Source organism: Ornithodoros turicata, chromosome 5 (assembly GCF_037126465.1).
Source record: "Ornithodoros turicata isolate Travis chromosome 5, ASM3712646v1, whole genome shotgun sequence".
In the NCBI taxonomy this organism is placed as follows: Eukaryota; Metazoa; Arthropoda; class Arachnida; order Ixodida; family Argasidae; genus Ornithodoros; species Ornithodoros turicata.
In genome coordinates this window covers 67,977,811-67,998,117 of record NC_088205.1, presented here as the reverse complement: position 1 = coordinate 67,998,117, position 20,307 = coordinate 67,977,811, and the positions used below count along the sequence as shown (strand labels likewise).

The window sequence follows — 20,307 nt, the reverse complement described above, 5'->3', positions numbered from 1 at the left end:
ATGTGCATATAGGCATGTATGCCTTATGCTAACCTAGTACATTACATATTCCTGCCTGTTCTCTTTTAGGGCATTTTTTTCTAAGGATCAGCAGAACGCAACTGTGACCATACTGGTTTTCAGGGCTTAATTGTTACTCTAAGAAGCCGTTATTCAATGACGGGATATTCCATTAAATATTCAAAGGTGAATTTTATGGATATTCGATTCATATTCGAAAATTTCGATATTCGCACACACCTACTTATTATGTGGATGTGCGTGTGTGTGGTCGACGTCATTGCAAAGCAATATTATATGTAAAATATTACTGTGCTGCAGATAGGATGGCACTCTCCCTCCTCCGCCAGATAATGTAATTCATCACTTTCACTCTGCTTCCATATTGACTGTTAAGACTGGCCGCATGACACCACGCGAGCCCTCCCCATGGTGGTGCTGCAGTATGTCGTCTGCCACGCTATTGTGTCTCCTTATCTCCAACGGCGTATGTAGTACAGGGTGTCTACCAACCTGGAAAACCTGGAAAACAGGGAATTCTCAGGGAATTTTGATGTGACTGGAAAAGTCATGGGATTGTCAGGGAATTTGTGAAAAAGGCAGTTGAAGTCAGGGAAAATCGCAGACAAGTGCCGTCACAATGCGCAATGAATCTCGAGTGGTGATGAGTGGTTGAGTGGTTGGCTGTTGAGTGGTCACAAAAGTAGGGCAATCTTACTACTTCCTCAATAAATGATCTGTTTTATGAGGGATATGTATCAAAATGTAGCAGCAGGCACCAAGTTCCCTTTTGTTCTCATCAAGGAATTCGCTTGAAATAGTCTGTGAAAACCTGGAAAAGTCAGGGAATTTGAAGGCTGCAGTTTAGTAGATGCCCTAGTAGATGACGGGCTAGATTTCTTTTCCTTCGTACGTTGAACATGACTATAGTCTTCGTTCAATAACAGGACACTCGAGAGCGTGTCCACAACAGGTCCCGCATCGATCTTTTGCACACCCGAAAGTTAGTCTTTGGAGCCGGTAAAAAGGGGATCCGTTAGAGGCACAAAGTTGCAATCAACGGGTTTCGTGTCGTCGTATCATCCCGCTACAACTTTCTCACTGACATTCTGGCTCTAATCCTTATAATTGAAAAACTGACAATTATAAAATAAAAAATAGTTTGAGTATCCTCACGCCACTGGTAACACCATGCAGTCCGTCTCTTTGGTGTGCAACGGACCATTCTGTATTTTTAAACTTTGGCTCATTTTTCGTGAAGCACCCTGTATATTGTTTTCTCGCTTCTGTACTGCATCTAGATGCCAGCGAAAGCGGTTCGAGCGTGGAATCTTCTGATAACGACGAAGAACAGAAATCTGTGGCCCATGACAGCAAGGTATGCAATGCTCATCAGAATGTGATAAAAAAAATAATTCGAGGCTGATCTAACAAATAATTTGAGTGTCCAAGAGGGACACAGCGGGGTCGTTGGTACAAGTTTGTATCAGCATGAACTGTAGCAAAAGATGTGGACAAAGGTTAGTTAGAAATATAAATGGGACAGTCGTTTGCAGGTGGTTTGTCCCATTTACGTGTTTCTAACTTACCTTTGTCCGCGTCTTTTGCTGCAGTCAAGCTGATATGAATTTGATTGTCGTCGTCTTGTTATTTGCACATTCTTATTACAAGCAAAGAAGGTGGGAAGTTCTAGTGGGCTGTTTTAGAGAATAGCTTCCCCTCCAAGCATCATTTCGTAGATGCAGTATTTATTTTCACGGGTAGTGTATTCCCTGATTTACCTAATCCCTCCTCGGCTTTTTGCTGACTCAAACTGAACAGTTTGTTACCAGCAGGGCCCGGAAGTCATGCAGGATGCATATTTTTTAAATGTGTTCCAACGAATATGCTGACGTTTCTCCATGCATTACTGATCACAGGGACAATTCTACAATGTTTCGTGTATCATATAATTGCATATTTAGACATATTTCTTTCTGATTGTCATATAGTATGACAGTTGCATATATTGTCATATTCCCTTTAGTTTGCCAGTGCTCATGTTGTTTCAAATGGGAGGTCATCAGCCCAAAACCAGTGTTCGGCTAGATATTTAGATACTACGCTGCTTTTAGGCTCATTCGTGCTGCGCAGTCAGCGGATTCGGCAAGCACCACTAGCACCTAGAACCAACTTCTGAAAATAGAACCATGCAACAAGAAGTCAGGGACTTCAAATTGTGCTTGATAAAAATAAGGGAATCAAAGTGTATGTTGCAGTCTGTGAGCTCTGTTCTCGAAGGCAGTGAACAGCACACTGAAGATCTCTCTGCACATGGTGTATGTATGAACTAGGTATCTGGTGAATTCGTCGGAATAACATCCAGCTACATAGCGCACATTTTCGCGGTAGTCAAGCCCATTTATAACTATATTCACGGGAAGGCGAAATCCGATCGTTATATCAGAGTATCGTTGAAAGCGAGCTTTCGCGAAATCGCCGGTCGGGATCACATCAACAAAGTAGGACGGCACACGTGGAACGCCTCTGAACACGCGCGCGTTTGTTACGAGCTCAAAAGCGTTATATCTAGCGCTAAATTGACACAGCTACGACATACCCGCCGGTACCACGTGATGCTCCGCACCTTTCGAAATCGACGACTTCGTCCATTGCTTGTCATGCAGTGCCGTGTCATTCTCGCAATCGGAAGTGGATTGTTCATCAGAACGTGCTTCGCCCACGGGTAATTCATCGACGAGTGTTTGGGTGGCGACACACAACTGCCTGCCAACTAACATTTTTGGAAGCCACGGTACCTCGCAACGACGTTTTGCACCCGAGTATAAAATCCGTCGAGCACGTACAACTTCCGGTCGAGCCACGTGCCTTTCCTCGTCAAAACGCATCTCGAACCCACAGACACGATCGTTGCATGCAGCAAACCAGCAAAAAAAATTGATGGCGAGATAATGATGGAGATGGAACCTCCTCCTCTACGTCTCGCGGATCTATTCGAAGTCGCGCGCCTTGTACCGCTTCTTTTTTACATACGTTTGTGGGCGACGTGATGAATGTTTCAGTGACAATAATTGTCCTTTAGGGAAGCAGATTTAAGCGTTAAATTGAAGCTAAGGGACTGTTGATCTCGGTTCAAACGTTAATCGGCGTTGGTGAAACTGGGCCTTTACTTGTCTAGGGGCAAACTTTCCCTTTAATGTTCAAGCAATTGTTTCCCAGGAATCTGAAGTTTTAGTTTTTGCTCTGTCTCGTTTATTCAGGAAACTCGAAAGTCAAACAATGAATTGTCAAAGGAGGCACTTCTTCAAAGCATCTTGCAAAGTTCGAGTGAAAGCATCAGCGAAGGTAATTTTTAAACAAGCTTCTTTCCTTTTTCTTTCCTTCCTTTCACTCTGAACGCGCTGGAAATTTTCATACTGAAGCAAAGTGTTGGTGGTCTTGACTGTTCCTTTTTCTTTTGCACAGATGAAGATGCTGCACCTGCTACAAAGAAGGCTTCGAAAAAGACAAAGTGCGCCCCGGAAAATGGTACAGAAAGTGGCGAAGAAATGCGAGAAATCAAAGAAGACAACAGCACTCGTGAAGGGAGTCAACGCGGTGGTAGTGATGATGATGATGATGACGACGACGACGATGTTCTAGACGATGATGGGGAAGTTATAAAAAAGAAAAGCAAGAAGTGGAAGAAGTATGAGAAGTTGTTGAAGAAGAAGACTGCTGTAGGAAGTAGTGATGAAGATGGCATCAAGAGAACAAAAGCAAGCGAGGAACATTCCAACTCAAAGAAAAAGTGAGTGACACTCTACCCTAACACTGTCAGTAACACTGTCTGTTACCTTTAACGGTGGTTTCAAAACCATGTCCTGTTTACTTTTGTTGCTGAATTTAAGATGACACGAATATGAGAAACATTCAAGTAATGTCCAAATGGACCTCTTGCTTGAACCTTGCTAGTATGCTCAAGAACATTGAGTGCGTTAGCAGCAAACCTCGCTTCAGATGTGCACTTTTATTTTTATTTATTTATTTTTTCATGTAATGGTCACTCATATTTAGTTATTTTTAGTTGATGGTGAACTAACTTGACAGTGCCAGCGAGTTTAACGCACTAGATTACTCTGTTTTGGTTTTGTGAAAAATCTTTTTGCTACAGTGAGCTGGGCTCGGAAAAGGGTTCTTCGGTTCTGAAATAAGATACCTTTGCGTAGCGCAACGAGTGGCCTTCCTTTTGTGTGTTGCACATGCGTACGTTACTTGTGCATACAACCTGAAGAGGGAATACGTGGGAGCTTAAATTGTCATGTGTCCTTAAGGCCACACATGGTTCGTTCTTTGGCACTGTCTTTGCCAAAGGGGCAAAGGTCCAAGGACAAAAGCGTGTCTGAAGTTCAAGCTTTACTCTACCCACAACTAAGTGCAAGTTGTGCACCTCACCCAATGAAAAGCCATGCCCAACCTGTGCCCTTCAGGCCAGGTTTGAGCAAGTTTAATTTCCAAACAAAGTTGAAAACTTTTTTTTTTACATGTAATAATTTTGACAGTAATGCCAAAAGTCACATATAATGCTGGCCTGGGGTAGAGTCGTTTTTAACCTCATTTCTTTTCTAAACACACACCATATTTGATTCTAATGTGATTGCTGGTGTATTGTCACAATTGTACTTTTACCTCTGGACCAGTGGCATGGCCAAGTAGGGTAAAAGTATCCACAGCGTAGTGGCTTACGGTACTCTGAAGTCGGCCTCTGGGCTGGTGCGTTCAAACACTACCTCCGGTTATGCTGTCTGGGTTTTCTCACGATGTCCCTCTACTTTCCTGACTGCACCCCCAACCCCACCCCTCTTCCCCAACTTCTGCTGTCCTGCTCCCATTTATCTGCACATGTACCACGCTCATAGCAACAACACAGAATTAAAAAAAAAAAAGAAAAAAAAAGAACCTTCTGCTATCTTTGTCACGTGTTTGACCATGCTCGGGCTTCTTTTATTATGGTGAATCAGCTTTCCTGGGCTCACACTACCTCTGCATGTTTTCAGAGCATCTCCAAAGAAACGAAAGCTGAAGTTCAGTGACGAGGAAGATTCAGCTTCAGGTGTTGCAAAAAAAGCGGAGTCTTCCGAGGAGAGCTCCGACGATAGCAGCATCTTCAGCAGCAGCTCTGACTCGTTGTTAGATTTCCGAGCTCCAAAGAAGAAAGGTACTCGTAAAGGCAGAGGCAAAAGGAAGAACGAAAAGAGGTCAACGTCAGACTCGGAATCTGAAAAACCAAAAAAGAAACGGAAGCGAATCAAAGTGGCTGCTTCGTCGTCTGGAAACGATGACGATGACGATGATGTGGAAATTCTGAACGTGGTAATTAATTCCCATTAGCGTTTTTCTTAAGGGGAGATGTGGGGGTTCAGCACAAACTCTTTTGTTTCTTAGTAGATTATGGTGAAAATTTGCGCAGATGTTGATAATGCCCTCAAAATGAATTAACCACAAAAAAATATAATGATATCTCAACATCTTTTTTTTTTTTTCTTACAATTTTTTTTATCTTTACATTTTGTGAAAGGCCTGCTGGGTTTGAAAAATGTGATAGAAGATTGCTTGAACTTGTATTCCCAAACGTATGCTTGAGGTCGTGAGGTCATTTTCGCGATATTGTCTGCTACCATGATCTCAGAAAAACAAATTTTGGGGCACTTTTGGGCGGATTTGAACAAAAAATACTTTGGGGTTACATAGAAGATAGATTTTTCTCACCAAAAATGTTATTTCCAGAAAATCCGTTTCTCTGTTCTTTTTATTTATTTATTTATTTATTTCATTTTTCACGAGTTGATCCCTGCATACCCCCTTAATTTGGGGGGGGGACAGTTTTCAGCACGTTTACTGACGCTATCCTGCTTTTCTAGAGCCAGAATAGCGACACAAAAGGGCGCAAGAATATCCGCAAACTTCTCACCGATGGTGAACTTACGAAACAAACCAAAATAGCAGCGCAGGCAGAGGAAGAACGGAAGAAACGTATCCGGGAACGACAGAAATTGGTAAGGAAGTACTAATATGCTTAATATGCATAGTAAGCAGGTGCCTGTGCCACACATGGACATGCTTGCCATGCGGAGCTGTTTCTTTTTTTTTTTTTTGTCATCCTGGCATGAAGCTGAGAGAGAGTGAACTGACGTGATTTTAAACTCTTTCAGTACAATGACGTAATGGGCAGTGCTCCTGACAAAGGTGACACTGTAGTCAATGAACTCATCCTTGAAATTGACTCGAAAACTAAAACGCCAATTGTTAGCGTCAACCCCTTGTTGGTAAAGTGCATGAAACCACATCAGACGAAAGGTAAGATACTCTTCCTGGAATGTGTTCAAGGGCGTATAACAAGATGCATTGAGTACATTACACTAATAGTGAGAAGTGACGCTAAAGTCACATTGTTGTGACTGCTCTTGTGCCAACGGCTGCTTCTGACATGGCAACATTTTAGTCGTGGTTGCATGTCATGGGCAACACGACGTCTTGTCACTTTATTTGCAGTGCACTTTGGAGGCAGCCAATGTTGCCCTGCAACCATAACCCTATGGAATGAGCATAATTTACTGGTGTAAACAACACAGCTTTGCAATCGTAGCAATAGCTTGCTCTGGTTGGAACTCCGTGCCTTGAATGTGCTGACTTAGCGTCACCGTCTGTGGCATCAGGGAGGCCTGCGCACTGCAAGGCTGCGCTCGTAAACCGATGCCCAGTGATGTTTGAACTAGCTCGGGACATCCTGATCATCTGCACATCCTCTGTAATGATGGAACGGCTTCGTCGTCGAAAATGTGGTCGAACTTGGCATGTTACCAATTGCTGTGTAACAAAGCGAACATCAAATCATAATAATAAAGGGACCATGAATGGATTTCTCAAAGATTTTCGGTCCTCTGTGGAAAAATGGTTCCGTTGCAAACAAAACCTGCTCGTATCTTGAAGCACAGAAACATGTCGAAATCGCTGGCAGCTGGAATAGCTTTCAGCTACGACGGTCTTTAGTCCTGCCATCTCAGTTTTCCTAAAAACTCATTAATTAGTACGTTAATTATTGGATTTTACGTAATTAGTCATCGAACGCTGATGCGACCAGCTAGGAAAGATGTCCGCCAGGCCAGGTATGTTAGACACCCCAAACGGCATATCTGGGGCTCTCATAAATTTTTAATTAAAAATCTGGGACACCGAAAAGAAAAGACACCCTGTATAAGTGCAGCCGCACATTCACATTACCTCACTGTACTTCAGAGCAACTTTGTGCTTCTGCATTGACTCCTCTCCTTCTATCTTGGTATGCCAGGTGTGAAGTTCATGTACGACTGCACCATAGAGACGGTTGAGATGCTAGCCAAGGATAAGAAGGGCGCTGGAGCCATCCTGGCTCATTGCATGGGACTTGGAAAAACTTTCCAAGTTATTTCCTTCCTGCACACTGTTTTGACCAATGAAAAAACAAAGAAGCACTTATCTACTGCCCTAGTTGTGTGCCCCTACAACACCATTTTGAACTGGGTCGAGGAATTTGAACGATGGCTAGAGGACAGAGGCATCGAGATCCCTGTAAGTAAAATTTTTTTAAGCACCACGTTGACATGGGTAATTTTGGAGTTCAGTTCAGTAATTAAATTTATTTCAATTAAGAATGCAGGTGTCGAACCGAAACTGGAACTCACATTATTTTGGATAACCGTAATGTTCTTTTTTTGTTCCGGACCAAAAAAAAATAGTCTTAAATGTTTTTGGTTCAAGCGGGAAGTTGGAGCATCTGGAACTCGATGTTACGTACCGAAAAGCAGTGTGACATATCATGTTGAAACCATACTTACATTCATGCGCCGTCGGTGTGCTTATGTCCGTGCCATCCTTCAGACTTTTAGAGTTTGCAGCTTACCAATCTTAAGATTAACTACGACCAACAGACCCACATAACCACCTCTTATCATATCATCCTTGCCATTATCAAGTTTCCAGGTGGCACTCTTCCAGAGCATTTCTGGAATCTGTCTTAAAATCGAGAACCAAATGGCTGTACACATCTCACTTCTTTTAGACTTTTGCTTTTTTCTTTCTTTGTAACCTTTAATTTTGGTACAACCTTTGCTTCAGAACTGAAATGATTCTTTCGGAAATCTAATGAGTAGCGTATAGCTAGGAAGCAAAAATCCCCATTCAAAACTCTCTGGTGTCTACGCACCACTTTTTGAAAATTACGGGTACTACGGGAATATGGAGGAGGTCAGAGCCTCTCACACCCCACGTACACTTCAGTCGTGGCCATGCGCACAGGGCAATCCAAAACCAGTTCAAGACAATATCACTGATGGCACCTGCGCTGTTGTCAAAACCGGTTTGAACCATTATAAACCTTTTTTTTTTTTTACCCTGAAGCTGAACCATTTTCCTCAAATCGGTACGAAAACTGGAGTGAAAAACTTAACGGCTCGACACCCTGTTAAGAATCAGATTATTTGTAGCACGTGACCAAAGATCAATGTTGCTGATCACATATTTTCTCGCAGCATGTTTTTCTCATTAAAATCTTTTCACCCAAAAAAGCGCTTTACCCAAGCCACAACCTGGATGTTGATCATTACGCAGGTCCGTGAAATCTCGAGCATAAAAGACAACTATATGCGCGTAGACGTTCTAGACGACTGGCAGGACGAAGGCGGGGTTTTGGTCCTGGGCTATGACATGTTTCGATTACTGGTCAACGGAAGAGGGAGGCGCTTTCCAGCTAAGCTTCGTGATCGCATCGAGAGAGCCTTACTTGACCCAGGTCAGTAATTTTCTTCCTTCACACTGGGAGCATCGACATTGCTTCATTAAAAATGGATCTGTTGCCAGGACCCGACATTGCGGTCTGCGACGAAGGTCACGTCTTGAAGAACGATTCCAGCAATCTGTCGAAAGCAATGTGCCGTATGAGAACCAACCGGAGGATTGTGCTCACTGGAACACCTCTGCAGAACAACTTACAAGAATGTGAGTCATTTTGGCATTCCGGCTGTTCGCCGACTGAGCATTGACCTTCTCATTGACCTCCTTGACCTTGACCTCCTTGACATTCTCGACCTTCTCACAATAGATCATTGCATGGTGAATTTTGTGAAGCCCAACCTTCTTGGTACAAAGAAAGAGTTCCTCAACCGGTTTGTGAACCCGATTAAGAATGGGCAGTGTGCAGACTCGACGTCGATGGACGTGAAGCTGATGAAAAAACGAGTACACATCTTGCACTCGCTGCTCGACGGCTGTGTACAAGTAAGTACATTATCGATAGAGCCTGAAGTTTTTGGGAAATATTTTGCTCTGAATTTTGGGTGTAAAAATCGGGTAAATAAACATGCGCTCGAAATTCATGCGAATTCAAGTGGAAAAACTTTAAATATGCTAAATTTGGGGAGAAATCAGGCACGTTTACTCAAAATGACTGTACTGGTTTGGTACCAACGGTGATGTAACTGCATTTGCTGCCAAACAAGTTAGCGTGCATTCCTACAGATGTCTCAGTGAGGGCAATTTGCCAGGTAAAAATCTGGTTTCACCCTAAAGAGGCAACCTTCAATTCGGGGAAGAATCAGGTTAAGCCCTAAATCTTCAGGCTCTGATTATTGATTAGGCTCTATGACAATGCGCTTAGTTCTGAAGCTAAACCTAGAAAGGTTGCTAAATCAATGTTTGCTTTAACTGAAGGGCACAATAATAGAGATACACATTTTTTCTTTCTTGTTATTAATCACACATTCACATTTAATTAGTTTTCAGGAAACTAAACATCAAGTACCAGTTATTTATCATTTAGGCATGACCCACTGAAGATCAGTATGATAAAAATGTGTGTTAAAAAGGTAAAAATGTAAACGATAAAAATTATGTCGAGGTAACTCCATATTTCATTCCGCGAGGAGGAGCTTTTTCGCGCTTTAGTGCCTCTTTAACAAAAATTCAACAAATATTTCAACAAATATTCGTACATGTCAGATTCACTTGGACCTGTTGGATGCAACAAATAACATGGAGATTTTTTACTCTTCCAGCGATGTGACTATGGTGCCCTGGCTCGATTCTTGCCGCCAAAACATGAGTATGTAATAAGCGTCAAGCTATCTGAGCAGCAGGTGGCGTTGTACCGCCACTACCTGGACAACTTTGCTCGCAACAAACAAACGCGTACCCTCGGGGCAGGCATGCTTTGCGACTACAATGCCCTGCGCAATGTCTGGACCCATCCTTACCTCCTGGAAGTGAGTGCTGCTCGTGCAGCCCTGAAAGAAATGAACAATGAGGTGACTGTTTGCGTTCTTTCTTTATATTCCTTCCGGGAAATCTTGGGTTTCTGTACAGCTTGCAGAGAGTGAGGTTGGTTAGGCTCAACATTCCCAAAGAATGCAGCCTTTACTCACTTTGATGTAGTGCTCTTCCTTGAGCCCAATTCCTTCACATCTCCGTGCCAGGAGTGCAGCATGGCGTCTACAAATATTCATGTTAGACTAGGTTTGCGTCCTTTGCTTACCCCGGGTTTTCTGCTGCGGCAAATTCAAAATTATGCGGCACCGACTTGTAAATTCAGCGATTTTTCGCGGCAAGCAGTCATCGGCTGCTTGAAATGGGAAGCACTTTATTTTCTTGGATAATGTGGGGACAAAAATATTTCGTAAATTACAGATTGAAAACACTGTTGTGGCTCAGCATGACATACATGATATATTGTTGTTCTCTGACAGAGACAAAGGTCTGTCACCTGCATTCATTTTATACCTGCTGAAAGATCTTTCAGCATCTACTTTATAGGATGATTATATGAAGGAGCTTACAATACATGCCCTGTGGAACAACAACAACTTTATTTTCAGAAGGAGAGTGGGGAGGTTCATCGCCAGAGGTGATACTCTACCCCATTGCTGGTGGGGATGTGGGGTATAAATCAGAGCCCTGTGGAAGGTACAGGACACCCTTTTTGTTTCTGGGCTGTAGGCATTATTTAAGAGTCTTTAAAGGCAAACTCCCAGACATCGAATCAAAATCCCCCACTGCCTCCGCTAAACTGCACACGGGAGGAACCCAGTTCCTCAGGCGAAGTATGCACAATAAACTTGGGCTAACGTTATCTTAAGCTAAACTACAACCTGTCTGCTGGTCCTGCAGCATGGGCAGTTTCCTAAAGCAGGCTTCACCTCATGTAGGGAAGCTTCAGGTGAAGTCCACTTTCGGGAGGTGTCGTTCGTATTCGGTGAAATCGCTGATTCGGAAATCCGATTATTGGGTATTCTATTCGCGAATGAAATACTTCGGGTGATTGACATTTGATCCGAATTCGGGAACTCGGAATTCCGGATTCCGCGATATTTGGCGGAGAACCCGTGGCCTTACTTGTGACACACGCGGTAACCATGACAAAGATTTCCAAACAGGTGTAATGTTTATAGATTTCCTCTTGCACCTTTGATTGTGCTCTACAAGCCTGCCTAATGCCCCAGCTGCACAGTCTCAACATAGACTCTACGAAAATCAGATGACTCTGTTACCTGCCTTGAAGCTTCCTCAGTCCACACCTTCCCAGCTTTTGCAATATTATATCAACCGTAGCTGTTCACAGTTTTGTTGCTACAGTGTGTCTTCCTCAATTTCTGGCACTTAACCTTGTTGAATTTAATGTGTGCTTGCTTTGTCTGGAAATTAAATTGATTAATTGAAATCATGATCTGATTATTCATGCAAATGTTATCAGGAGAAAGTAGAGTTGTTTTTGTTTTGTTTTATCACTGTCAGACCCTTCCACAGTGAATGGTACTAATGAAACCCTCATTTGGAATGGCTGCACTATGTAGGCAGTCATTTACATCGAAGTTGCCCTCATTGTTTCCCTTAAGGATGATGAAGAAGATGATGATTTCATCAACGATGATTCATCCGCGGATGAAGCAGATGCTAAAGACGATGAAATTGTATGTCTGGACGATCCCCAGCCTTCTTCTAGCAAGAAAGATGAGTGAGTTATCACAATCGTCGTCTGCTGTTGTTGTTGTTGTTGTTCATCATCTGTGTTATCACTCTCAGTGCATGACACAGCGGAGTTCAAAACTGGACACTGCCATCTGATTTTTAAGAAAGTTGCTGCAAATAAATTACATTTTCTACCATTCATGTGTTTGTATCACCTGCTGCAATGTGACATATCTTTCTTTTCTCCCTTTTTCCACTGTGTGCAGCAAGAAATCTGGAGATGAAAGCAGTGGGGATGAAATCGTGAAGTCTTGGCACACAAGAAGTAGAGGTTCGTAACATGCTATTCGTTCTTCGAACCTGGAAACGCAGTAACACTTTCGCATGACGAAATCAGCTGGAGCAAGCGGGATAACCTTCATACTGAATTACAGTCTCATTCCGATTTTTTGGACTCGGCGGGGATCGCGCAAAAGTTCGAATAATCGAGCAGTCCGAAAAAACGAATTTTGCTTCAAAATTAACTTTACTAAGCCCTAGTAGGCTGGAAAAATTTGTCGATGCTTTCGTAACGCGCTTCCAGCTCTGCATGATGACATCAGCTTGTATTTCCCGAAGCAACATTTCGTCAATGTACACTGTCAGAGGCACCGCCGTCATGAAGTCCGCAAGTCGGCTTCACCTAACGCATGCGTGCTTTAGGTGAAGCTCGCTTTACAGCGCTGTCGCGCTACTCGCGGGCGGAGAGCACGCCACGACAGACCTCTTCTACTCAGAGGAATGGAAAATGAACAATCATCACTGCCTATTATTTTGCCTCAATATTTTAGTTGGTTGATTTCTTTCGATACGAATTTCGGACGATACCAATATTTATCCGTCACCCCAAGAGAGAAATTCGCTGGTTGGTTGGTCGCCGCAAACAGAGTCCGAAATATCGAGCGACGGAGCTGCACGACGTCCGCAATTTTTGGACGCTCTTTTACATCAACTTATGGGACCTGCGGCCGTTCTGCGAACGAGTCCGAATAATCGAGCATGTCCGAAAAATCGGTCGGCGACTGTACAAACCTCTCAGGATGTGTGTCACTGTGGCCAAGTCTGATCTTCTAACACTTCCTGCTGGAGAGCATCTTACAGACAACAAAGTTTACCTTATGTACTGCCATGAACATCGACTAACCATTCTCTCGGTCCACTGCATATCAACTCACAGTCTGCGCATTTACGTCCCATAGTTGTACGTGCACCCATTAACACCAGTTGCGTTTGCGGGATATGAACTTGTCAAGCCACTGCTGTGACTTCTTTCGCGACTCCCATCAGAAACTTTTGTGGGAATAATGTTCATTCGTTACTCAATTCATCATATGTTCATCTCAGATATGGTGAACGCTACAGTGCACTGTTTGGCTCTTAAATGACACCAGGCATGCAAGCTACTTGCTTGTTGCTTTATTGTACCTTTAAAATGTAACATGCTGCACTGCTACATCCACTGATAATATTGAGTTATTGTTGGTAAGCCGCACGTTTGCTTGTGGAAAATGCCGCAGTCTGTCACTGACTAGCCAGCTGGTCTGTCTGCTTGTACTCTTACTTCGTCAGCTGTTAAGGGCAGGCCTACCCTAGATAGTGTGGCCGGCGTGTGCAGGAAACGTGCTTCACGTGACCCTCGCAGAGTGTAACCGAAGCAGCACAACATCTTGGTCCAATATTGGGCCGGTATTGCCACTGTAATTGTCGATGTGCACCGTAATTGCCAATTTGCCGGGGTCCTATTGGCCCAATATCGGCAATATTGGTTCAATATTGGGCCTGTATTGCCACCGTAATTGCCAGTATGCACTGTACTTGCCAGTTTGCCGGAGTTCTATTGGCCCAATATCGGCAATATTGGTCCAATATTGGACCTGTATTGCCACCGTAATTGCCGGTATGCACCGTAATTGCCAATTTGCCCGGGTCCTATTGGCCCAACATCGACAATATTTGTCCAATATTGGGCCGGTATTGCCAATATTAGGCCAAGATGTTGTCCCGCTTGGGAATCCGAGCGATCTAGTCGCATCATATAACGAAAATTCCCAGTACGCTGAACAACAAGTTCACTTGCTGTAGGCAGATGAACCTTGATACACGGATCGGAAATGCCCCTGACTCTGGCCTTATTGACCGCCATTGACGTGCTACGCTTATTGTGAATGGCACGCCGCTTTATGTAACATCCACAAGATCTTGGCTGTCAAGTGGTCCACAAACGCTATCGTGTGACGTCAAACGATAGAAAATTTATTCCTTTATCATACGTTTAAATTTCACGCGTGCGCATTCGAAAGCTGGATGCAGGTGACATTTTACAGCATAAGTTGAAAACGCAGTTCAGACGACCCCCGTAGAGTACTAATGCAACCAGCAATACAAAGTGGTTTAACTCGCACTCGTAAGATAAAACATTTGAGAAAAGGATAGGTTCATCCACCACACCCAGTGTGCGAAGCGAGTTGAAATACCAAAAAGTACAGAGAGACGGGATTGGTAGGGAGACACCGTAAGGTGCAGAATGACACTGCGGAGGCTCGACCGGACTGGCCGATATACATTGCATGATGATGAACCATTTCATGTATTATGAGAACCATTAAAGGGATAGTTCGCTCTCCAAACATCGACTCGTTGATTTCTGTTGCAGATGGTAGTGTATTTCGAACTTCGTCAAGTCTGTGCATTAGCTTCCTGCGAAGACGGAGGTGGGTGGGAGAAAAGTGTGACGTGAAGAGGGTCGTCTGTTCCTTGGGATCTCGAGGGATCAAGCCCCCGCCCCTCCTATCACCGTTCTCTCGCTGGCCCTGACAGACCTCACAAAATGTCACACGAGCCAACCACCTCCTCCCGTAATATGCTCCTCCCGCTGCGTTCGGCCGTGCTGGCGGTGCTCACAGGAAACTACTCGGGATGTCTACCAATCTGGAAAACGGGGAATTATCGGGGAATTTTGACGCAACTGGAAAGGTCAGGGGACTGTTAGGGAATTTGCCAAAAAGGCAGCTGAAGTCGGGGGAAAATCACAGAAAAATGACGTCATGATGCGCAGTGAATCGCAAGTGCTGATGAGCGGTTGAGCAGCCACGTCGCAGTAGCGTTACCGCGAGTAGCAGTTCGCCACTACGACAAGCTCAGTGGCGGAAAAGTAGGGCAGTCTTACTAATTTCTCAATAAATGATCTGTTGTATGAGGGATCTCGGTTATCAATACGTAGCAGCAGTCACCAAGATCCCTTTTGTTTTGGTCCGGGAATTTGCTTGAAATAGTCAGTGAAAACCTGGAAAAGTCAGGGAATTTGAAGGCTACAGTTTAGTAGACACCCTGAATATACTGAAAACTCTGTAAATACGTCGATTTCGAATGAAAGGAATTGACGGGGAGTTGTTTATTGTCTGTTGTATATGTCTAGCACGTTTTCTTACTTTTCTTTTTCAGTTTTGTTAGGGAGCAAAGTATCCCTTTGAACATTGATTCACGCAGCTGAGGCTGAAAATTGCGACAGTTGCGTAACCGTCCCTCCAATTTTTAATTTTTTTTCCATCAAAGGAACTGTTGGTGAAGATGCAGAAGCCAGGGACCTGAAACAAGAACAAGAGCGCCGTGAAAAGGAGAAACAATGGTGGAGTCAATACGTGCCAGAGGAAGACATGGAAAGATATGAGATCAGTGGGAAGATGCTGCTGCTCTGCCATATTCTACAAGAGTGCGAGGCCATTGGTGACAAAGTGTAAGTCTCCAGTATCTGCAGTGAAGTAATTCCGGTGTTGCAGTTGGGATTCTGCCGGTGTACAGAAATTGTCAACTTTGATTCTAAATCTCGACTGACAAGTTTTTGCCAAATTTTAAATGTCTTCAGGAGTAACAAGTGTTCCTCAAGTTTGCACCCTGCATTGCATTTCACGCTTATAGCGTTAATTCCAGGATCCTTGAAAGCTGTGGTTATCGTAGGACCTCAACGAAATATGGTCATTCTGCACACAAAAGGTCATGCTGCTGCGCAAAGTGGTGTTCGTAAATCACACTTTTCACAATGCGTTCATAACGAGGGTCACCCCTCTGGTAACTGTAAATAGATTATCAAAACACCCTCCACCGTTATTTCTACTGAGCACCACCAGGGTGTGCAGGCCAGAATGGTGTTCAAGTTAACTCTGATACACGCTGTACAAGGCGGATGGACAGAAAAATAGAACCTACCCATTCTCTTCAACGCCTTTCTCAGTCATTCTTCCATTCTAACATGAGGCACGGCGACACAGAAGTCTCTAGAGCCTCCTTGACCAGAAATTGGGAGGCTTTTGGTACAAAACCTGGCGTCTGCACCATTCCCCCCCCCCCCCCCCCCCCCCCCGAGTTACTTGGATTGCGTTGTTACTTGGACGTTGGAAGCTTATGTGTTTGTGTTGCCGTTGGGTGGAGCTTGCTAGTTCGGCTAGTTCTCGTAGCTTGCTCTTCATGTCGGGCAGCCACGGAAATTCCAATAAAGTTACCTGCTGAGCTGAAGCACTAGTATTTCCGTGCTTGAGTGTCTGCTTATGTCTCACTTACACGTGTAGCACTTAAGATGCGTATTTTTTTTACCCAAAAACATTCCATTCCAAGACATTCCAATTATTCCAAGACATCCGAGGCAAGATGTATCCAATATCCAAGGCTAGGTATCCGAGGGCGGGGAATGAAAAAGTACCAATATTATGGTGCTCAAGTTGGGGGTGCGTTCAATACACGAGGACGTCCAGTATGCAGATAAATACTAGAGCTGTGCGAATATTCAAAATTTTCGAATACAAATCGAATATCTCATGCTATTGTAATGCTATTTGCAACCTATTTTCAGTATTCGAAATTTTTGAGTGTTTATCGAATAGTACTGAAGCAAGGTCACTATTCTGCAAGTAGGCTTCGCCTCATGACATCCAAGAGTTAGGTGAAGCCCACTTCGGGTACCGCTATTGTCCTTTTGGTGTACGGTTTAATTCTGCCAGTCGGCTTCACATCATTACGCTACAGTGTTAGGTGAAGCCCGCTTTACAATATTTTGTCACTAAAGTCTGCAACTTCTGTGGGCTCATAGTTAATACTGTACTCTGGGCACTGCAGTAAATGTACTCCCAACTTTCAGAATTATGTTCCGTAACAGATGGAAATATGTGCAGTTTCTAAAAAAAACAACATTCTTCTGCATGGATCACGTTGACTAACTCTCAATGCAGTTCATCCCACTAATGCAATCTACCATACACAACACAGAGGGACCCTTCTCTCACGACATTTTATGCTGGGTGCAAAAAGTTTGGAGCAGAACATATCATCTGATGAGCGCAACACCACAAAATATTTCACCACGAGGTATTCAAAATTATTCGAATTGGGCCTTTTCGCATTATTGGAATTCGATTCACTGTTCTGAATAAATTATTCAGATTGGATGCGCAGTGCAAACGAAATATTCCTATTCTATTTGCAATGGAAATTTTGCAGTTCGCACAGCTCTAGTAAATACGGTACTAGAATAGACGCAATTCACAGAGCCAATTTTGTCATCTCCTCTTCATACTTAATTGTGTCTTGTTTTGTTACATGACCATTCAAGAGCAATTTGGGGGTGTATCCCAATTGAAACCATTAAAAATAATCTTTCAAAAATAAACGCGTTAGTACCCACTCTTAAAAATATATCTCCCAGAATATACGCTAAAAAATAAACGCACAACAATAATCGGCGAAATATCCCCGTTTAAATATAAACGCTAAGGAATCCACGGTTAAGAATATATCGTTAAAAATAAATCGTTTCAGAATCCCCCCCAAATCCACCCTACAGTTGCTAGAGTCATGTGGTATGGCCCAAATCAAGGTGAACTGCAAGCAAGGGGCTTAACTTAACCTCACAGGACCAAACTAGCCTAAACTATCCCAAACTAACCAAAACCAAACTAAACTAACATAACATAACATAACATGATATAACCCGGCGTAAATTGCAATCAGACCTCCTCCGTGCTAGATGGTGAGGGGATTTTGAAACAGTTTATTTTTAATGGTGGATTATTAAACAGTGGTCTCTAAGCGGGGATAGTAAGCGGTTTATTTTAGGAGATATATTTTTAACCGTGTATTTTTTAACCAGATTATTCTTGAATGTTTTGTTCTTAAACGTTTATTCTTAATGGTGGATTTCGGGGACCCCCCCCTCTCCCCCAATTTGGTGCCATGCTATAGGCAGAGCCTCAGACGATTCTCCAGTAAAAAAAAAGGTGGCAGGCTTCGAATTTTTATTTTTATTTTTATTTAATTTTTTAATTTTTTTCGCTAGACTTCTATTCAGCCAAAGCCTGACGACCCTGGACATGGTTGAACAAATGCTCCGACAGTTTGAGGAGAGGGCCGAAGCGGCCGCTGCGGACCCCACGGCAATAATAAGCGTAAACGACGCCCTGCGCGACTGCCAGAACACGTGGACCCTGGGCGTGGACTACTTCCGCATGGACGGGTCGACGGCCGCGGACCTGCGGAAGCGTTGGATCGAGATGTTCAACTGCGAGGACGACCAGCGGGCTCGCCTCTTCCTCATCTCGACGCGCGCGGGTTCGCTGGGGACAAACCTGGTGGGGGCGAACCGTGTGATCCTGATGGACGCCTCCTGGAACCCAACTCACGACGTCCAGTCCATCTTCAGGGTGTACCGGTTTGGACAGAAGAAGCCCGTGTTCATCTACCGTCTGCTGGCACACGTAAGATTAAATTTGGCCATTTTGCTGCAGGGTCGTAAGTAGAAAGATTGTTACAGGTAGGGCCTTCTGGTCCTCTGCATTTATTTATTTATTTTTTTTACATAAATGCAGTTGGACTGTTTATCGGCATCCGTTTTGTGCAGAAAAATCGGAATTTTTTTTAGCTGTAGTCTTAAGACAGAAATTACAGGAGTTCTCTGTTGGAAAGGGCCATGATGTGTTTTGGGCGTAGAATTTACTTTGAATTCATTTTATTTCATTCATTTTATAGTTTAGTTTATCTAAATAAGTAACTAGAAATTTGATTAATTAATTACATTGCTTTAACTAATTTAACCCTGCACTGCAATGCCATGTTGTTACATGAAATGTCAGGCACATAAATGATTGTAAAGACAAAAATTATTCAAAACAAAAAATGGACTTTATTACATGGAGAACATCACTAGTCAGAGTGTCTAGCAACGTGGAAAACCAGGAATTTTCCAGGTTTCCAGAGAGCTAGGGAAGTTGCCAAAGAGCAGCTGAAGTCAGGGAGGATCGCAGACGTGCTGTGACGATAAGCATTGAATCATGAGTGCCAACCAATGCGGTTGAGTGGAGCACCGCAGCAACTTTGCCGAGAGCAGTATGCCAATATGTAGGGGTATTTGAATATTCGAGTTCTCGAATTCGAATCGAATATCAATTACTCGAAGTATTGGATTCGTGAATCAAATATTGAATATTCAGTTTTCCGAACATTCGACGAGTGTGAATGACACTGCTCCGAAAGTGGGCTTCACCTGATGCTTCCCTGCAAGAGGTGAAGCCTGCTTTACGAAATCGCTAGTGCTGCAGGACCAACATAACACGGGCGGACTGTTGTTTAGCGTGAGATAACATTATTAGGTGTATTAGATGTACAGCTCAGGTGTGCAATGCATGGAATTGTGTGTAACGGGTACACATCATGCTGTCATCCAACACAGGTGCACACTCCTTCTGGTTCGCAGCATGCAGTCTTCAGAATGTGTGCTCATCATTTACACTGGCAGCTGGTATGGCAAGAATGCTTAGGCAGGACACATTTGGACAATTTGATGCCTGTGGCCACATTCAAGCATGGCAATTGCAAAATTGAATGGGCTTTCTGTGGGCAGGCGGAAGAAGTACGCTGAAAATTTTCCCTCAAGATAATCCCTCAAGGAATTTGTCGCACATGACAGCCGTGAACATTTCCTCATAGAACGTTGGGGTTTCCCTTTTCTGCTCTAAACAAAGAACAGAATCTCTTAGACACTTTGCAGTATTTCGAGGAGAGATATTCAGATTTTTTCCGAAAGTGTCGAATTTGTAAAAATACGCCATCGGGTGCTTTTTAGCAATTGTCAGCAAATGGCAACAACCAGAAACCCTACATAGAGGACAGTGTCTTGTATGAACAACAGAACTTCAGTGCTATGAAGAACAGTGCAATGAAGTGCTATCGGTTATATGAAGAACAATCAGGCTGAGTCGAAATTGCACGGTGCTGTTGAACAATGTGCAGTTTTTACGTGGGAAGGGCAGCCTT

The 20,307-nt window shown here is 43.5% G+C and overlaps 1 protein-coding gene across 8 annotated transcripts in view; it reads left to right on the top strand.

Annotated features, from left to right (window-relative positions):
- The window catches only part of LOC135394635 (transcriptional regulator ATRX homolog), a 34,140-nt gene that overhangs the window by 7,669 nt on the left and 6,164 nt on the right, over nt 1–20,307 (top strand). For all 8 annotated transcript variants that reach the window (XM_064625471.1, XM_064625465.1, XM_064625470.1 and 5 more), the window contains 15 exons: nt 1,302–1,378; nt 3,261–3,345; nt 3,466–3,790; nt 5,037–5,352; nt 5,901–6,035; nt 6,192–6,336; nt 7,328–7,587; nt 8,626–8,806; nt 8,875–9,012; nt 9,116–9,291; nt 10,068–10,316; nt 11,901–12,019; nt 12,240–12,304; nt 15,565–15,745; nt 18,335–18,752. In XM_064625471.1, the coding sequence (XP_064481541.1) occupies nt 1,302–1,378; nt 3,261–3,345; nt 3,466–3,790; nt 5,037–5,352; nt 5,901–6,035; nt 6,192–6,336; nt 7,328–7,587; nt 8,626–8,806; nt 8,875–9,012; nt 9,116–9,291; nt 10,068–10,316; nt 11,901–12,019; nt 12,240–12,304; nt 15,565–15,745; nt 18,335–18,752 (2,870 nt within the window). The remainder of the gene's footprint in view (nt 1–1,301; nt 1,379–3,260; nt 3,346–3,465; nt 3,791–5,036; nt 5,353–5,900; nt 6,036–6,191; nt 6,337–7,327; nt 7,588–8,625; nt 8,807–8,874; nt 9,013–9,115; nt 9,292–10,067; nt 10,317–11,900; nt 12,020–12,239; nt 12,305–15,564; nt 15,746–18,334; nt 18,753–20,307) is intronic.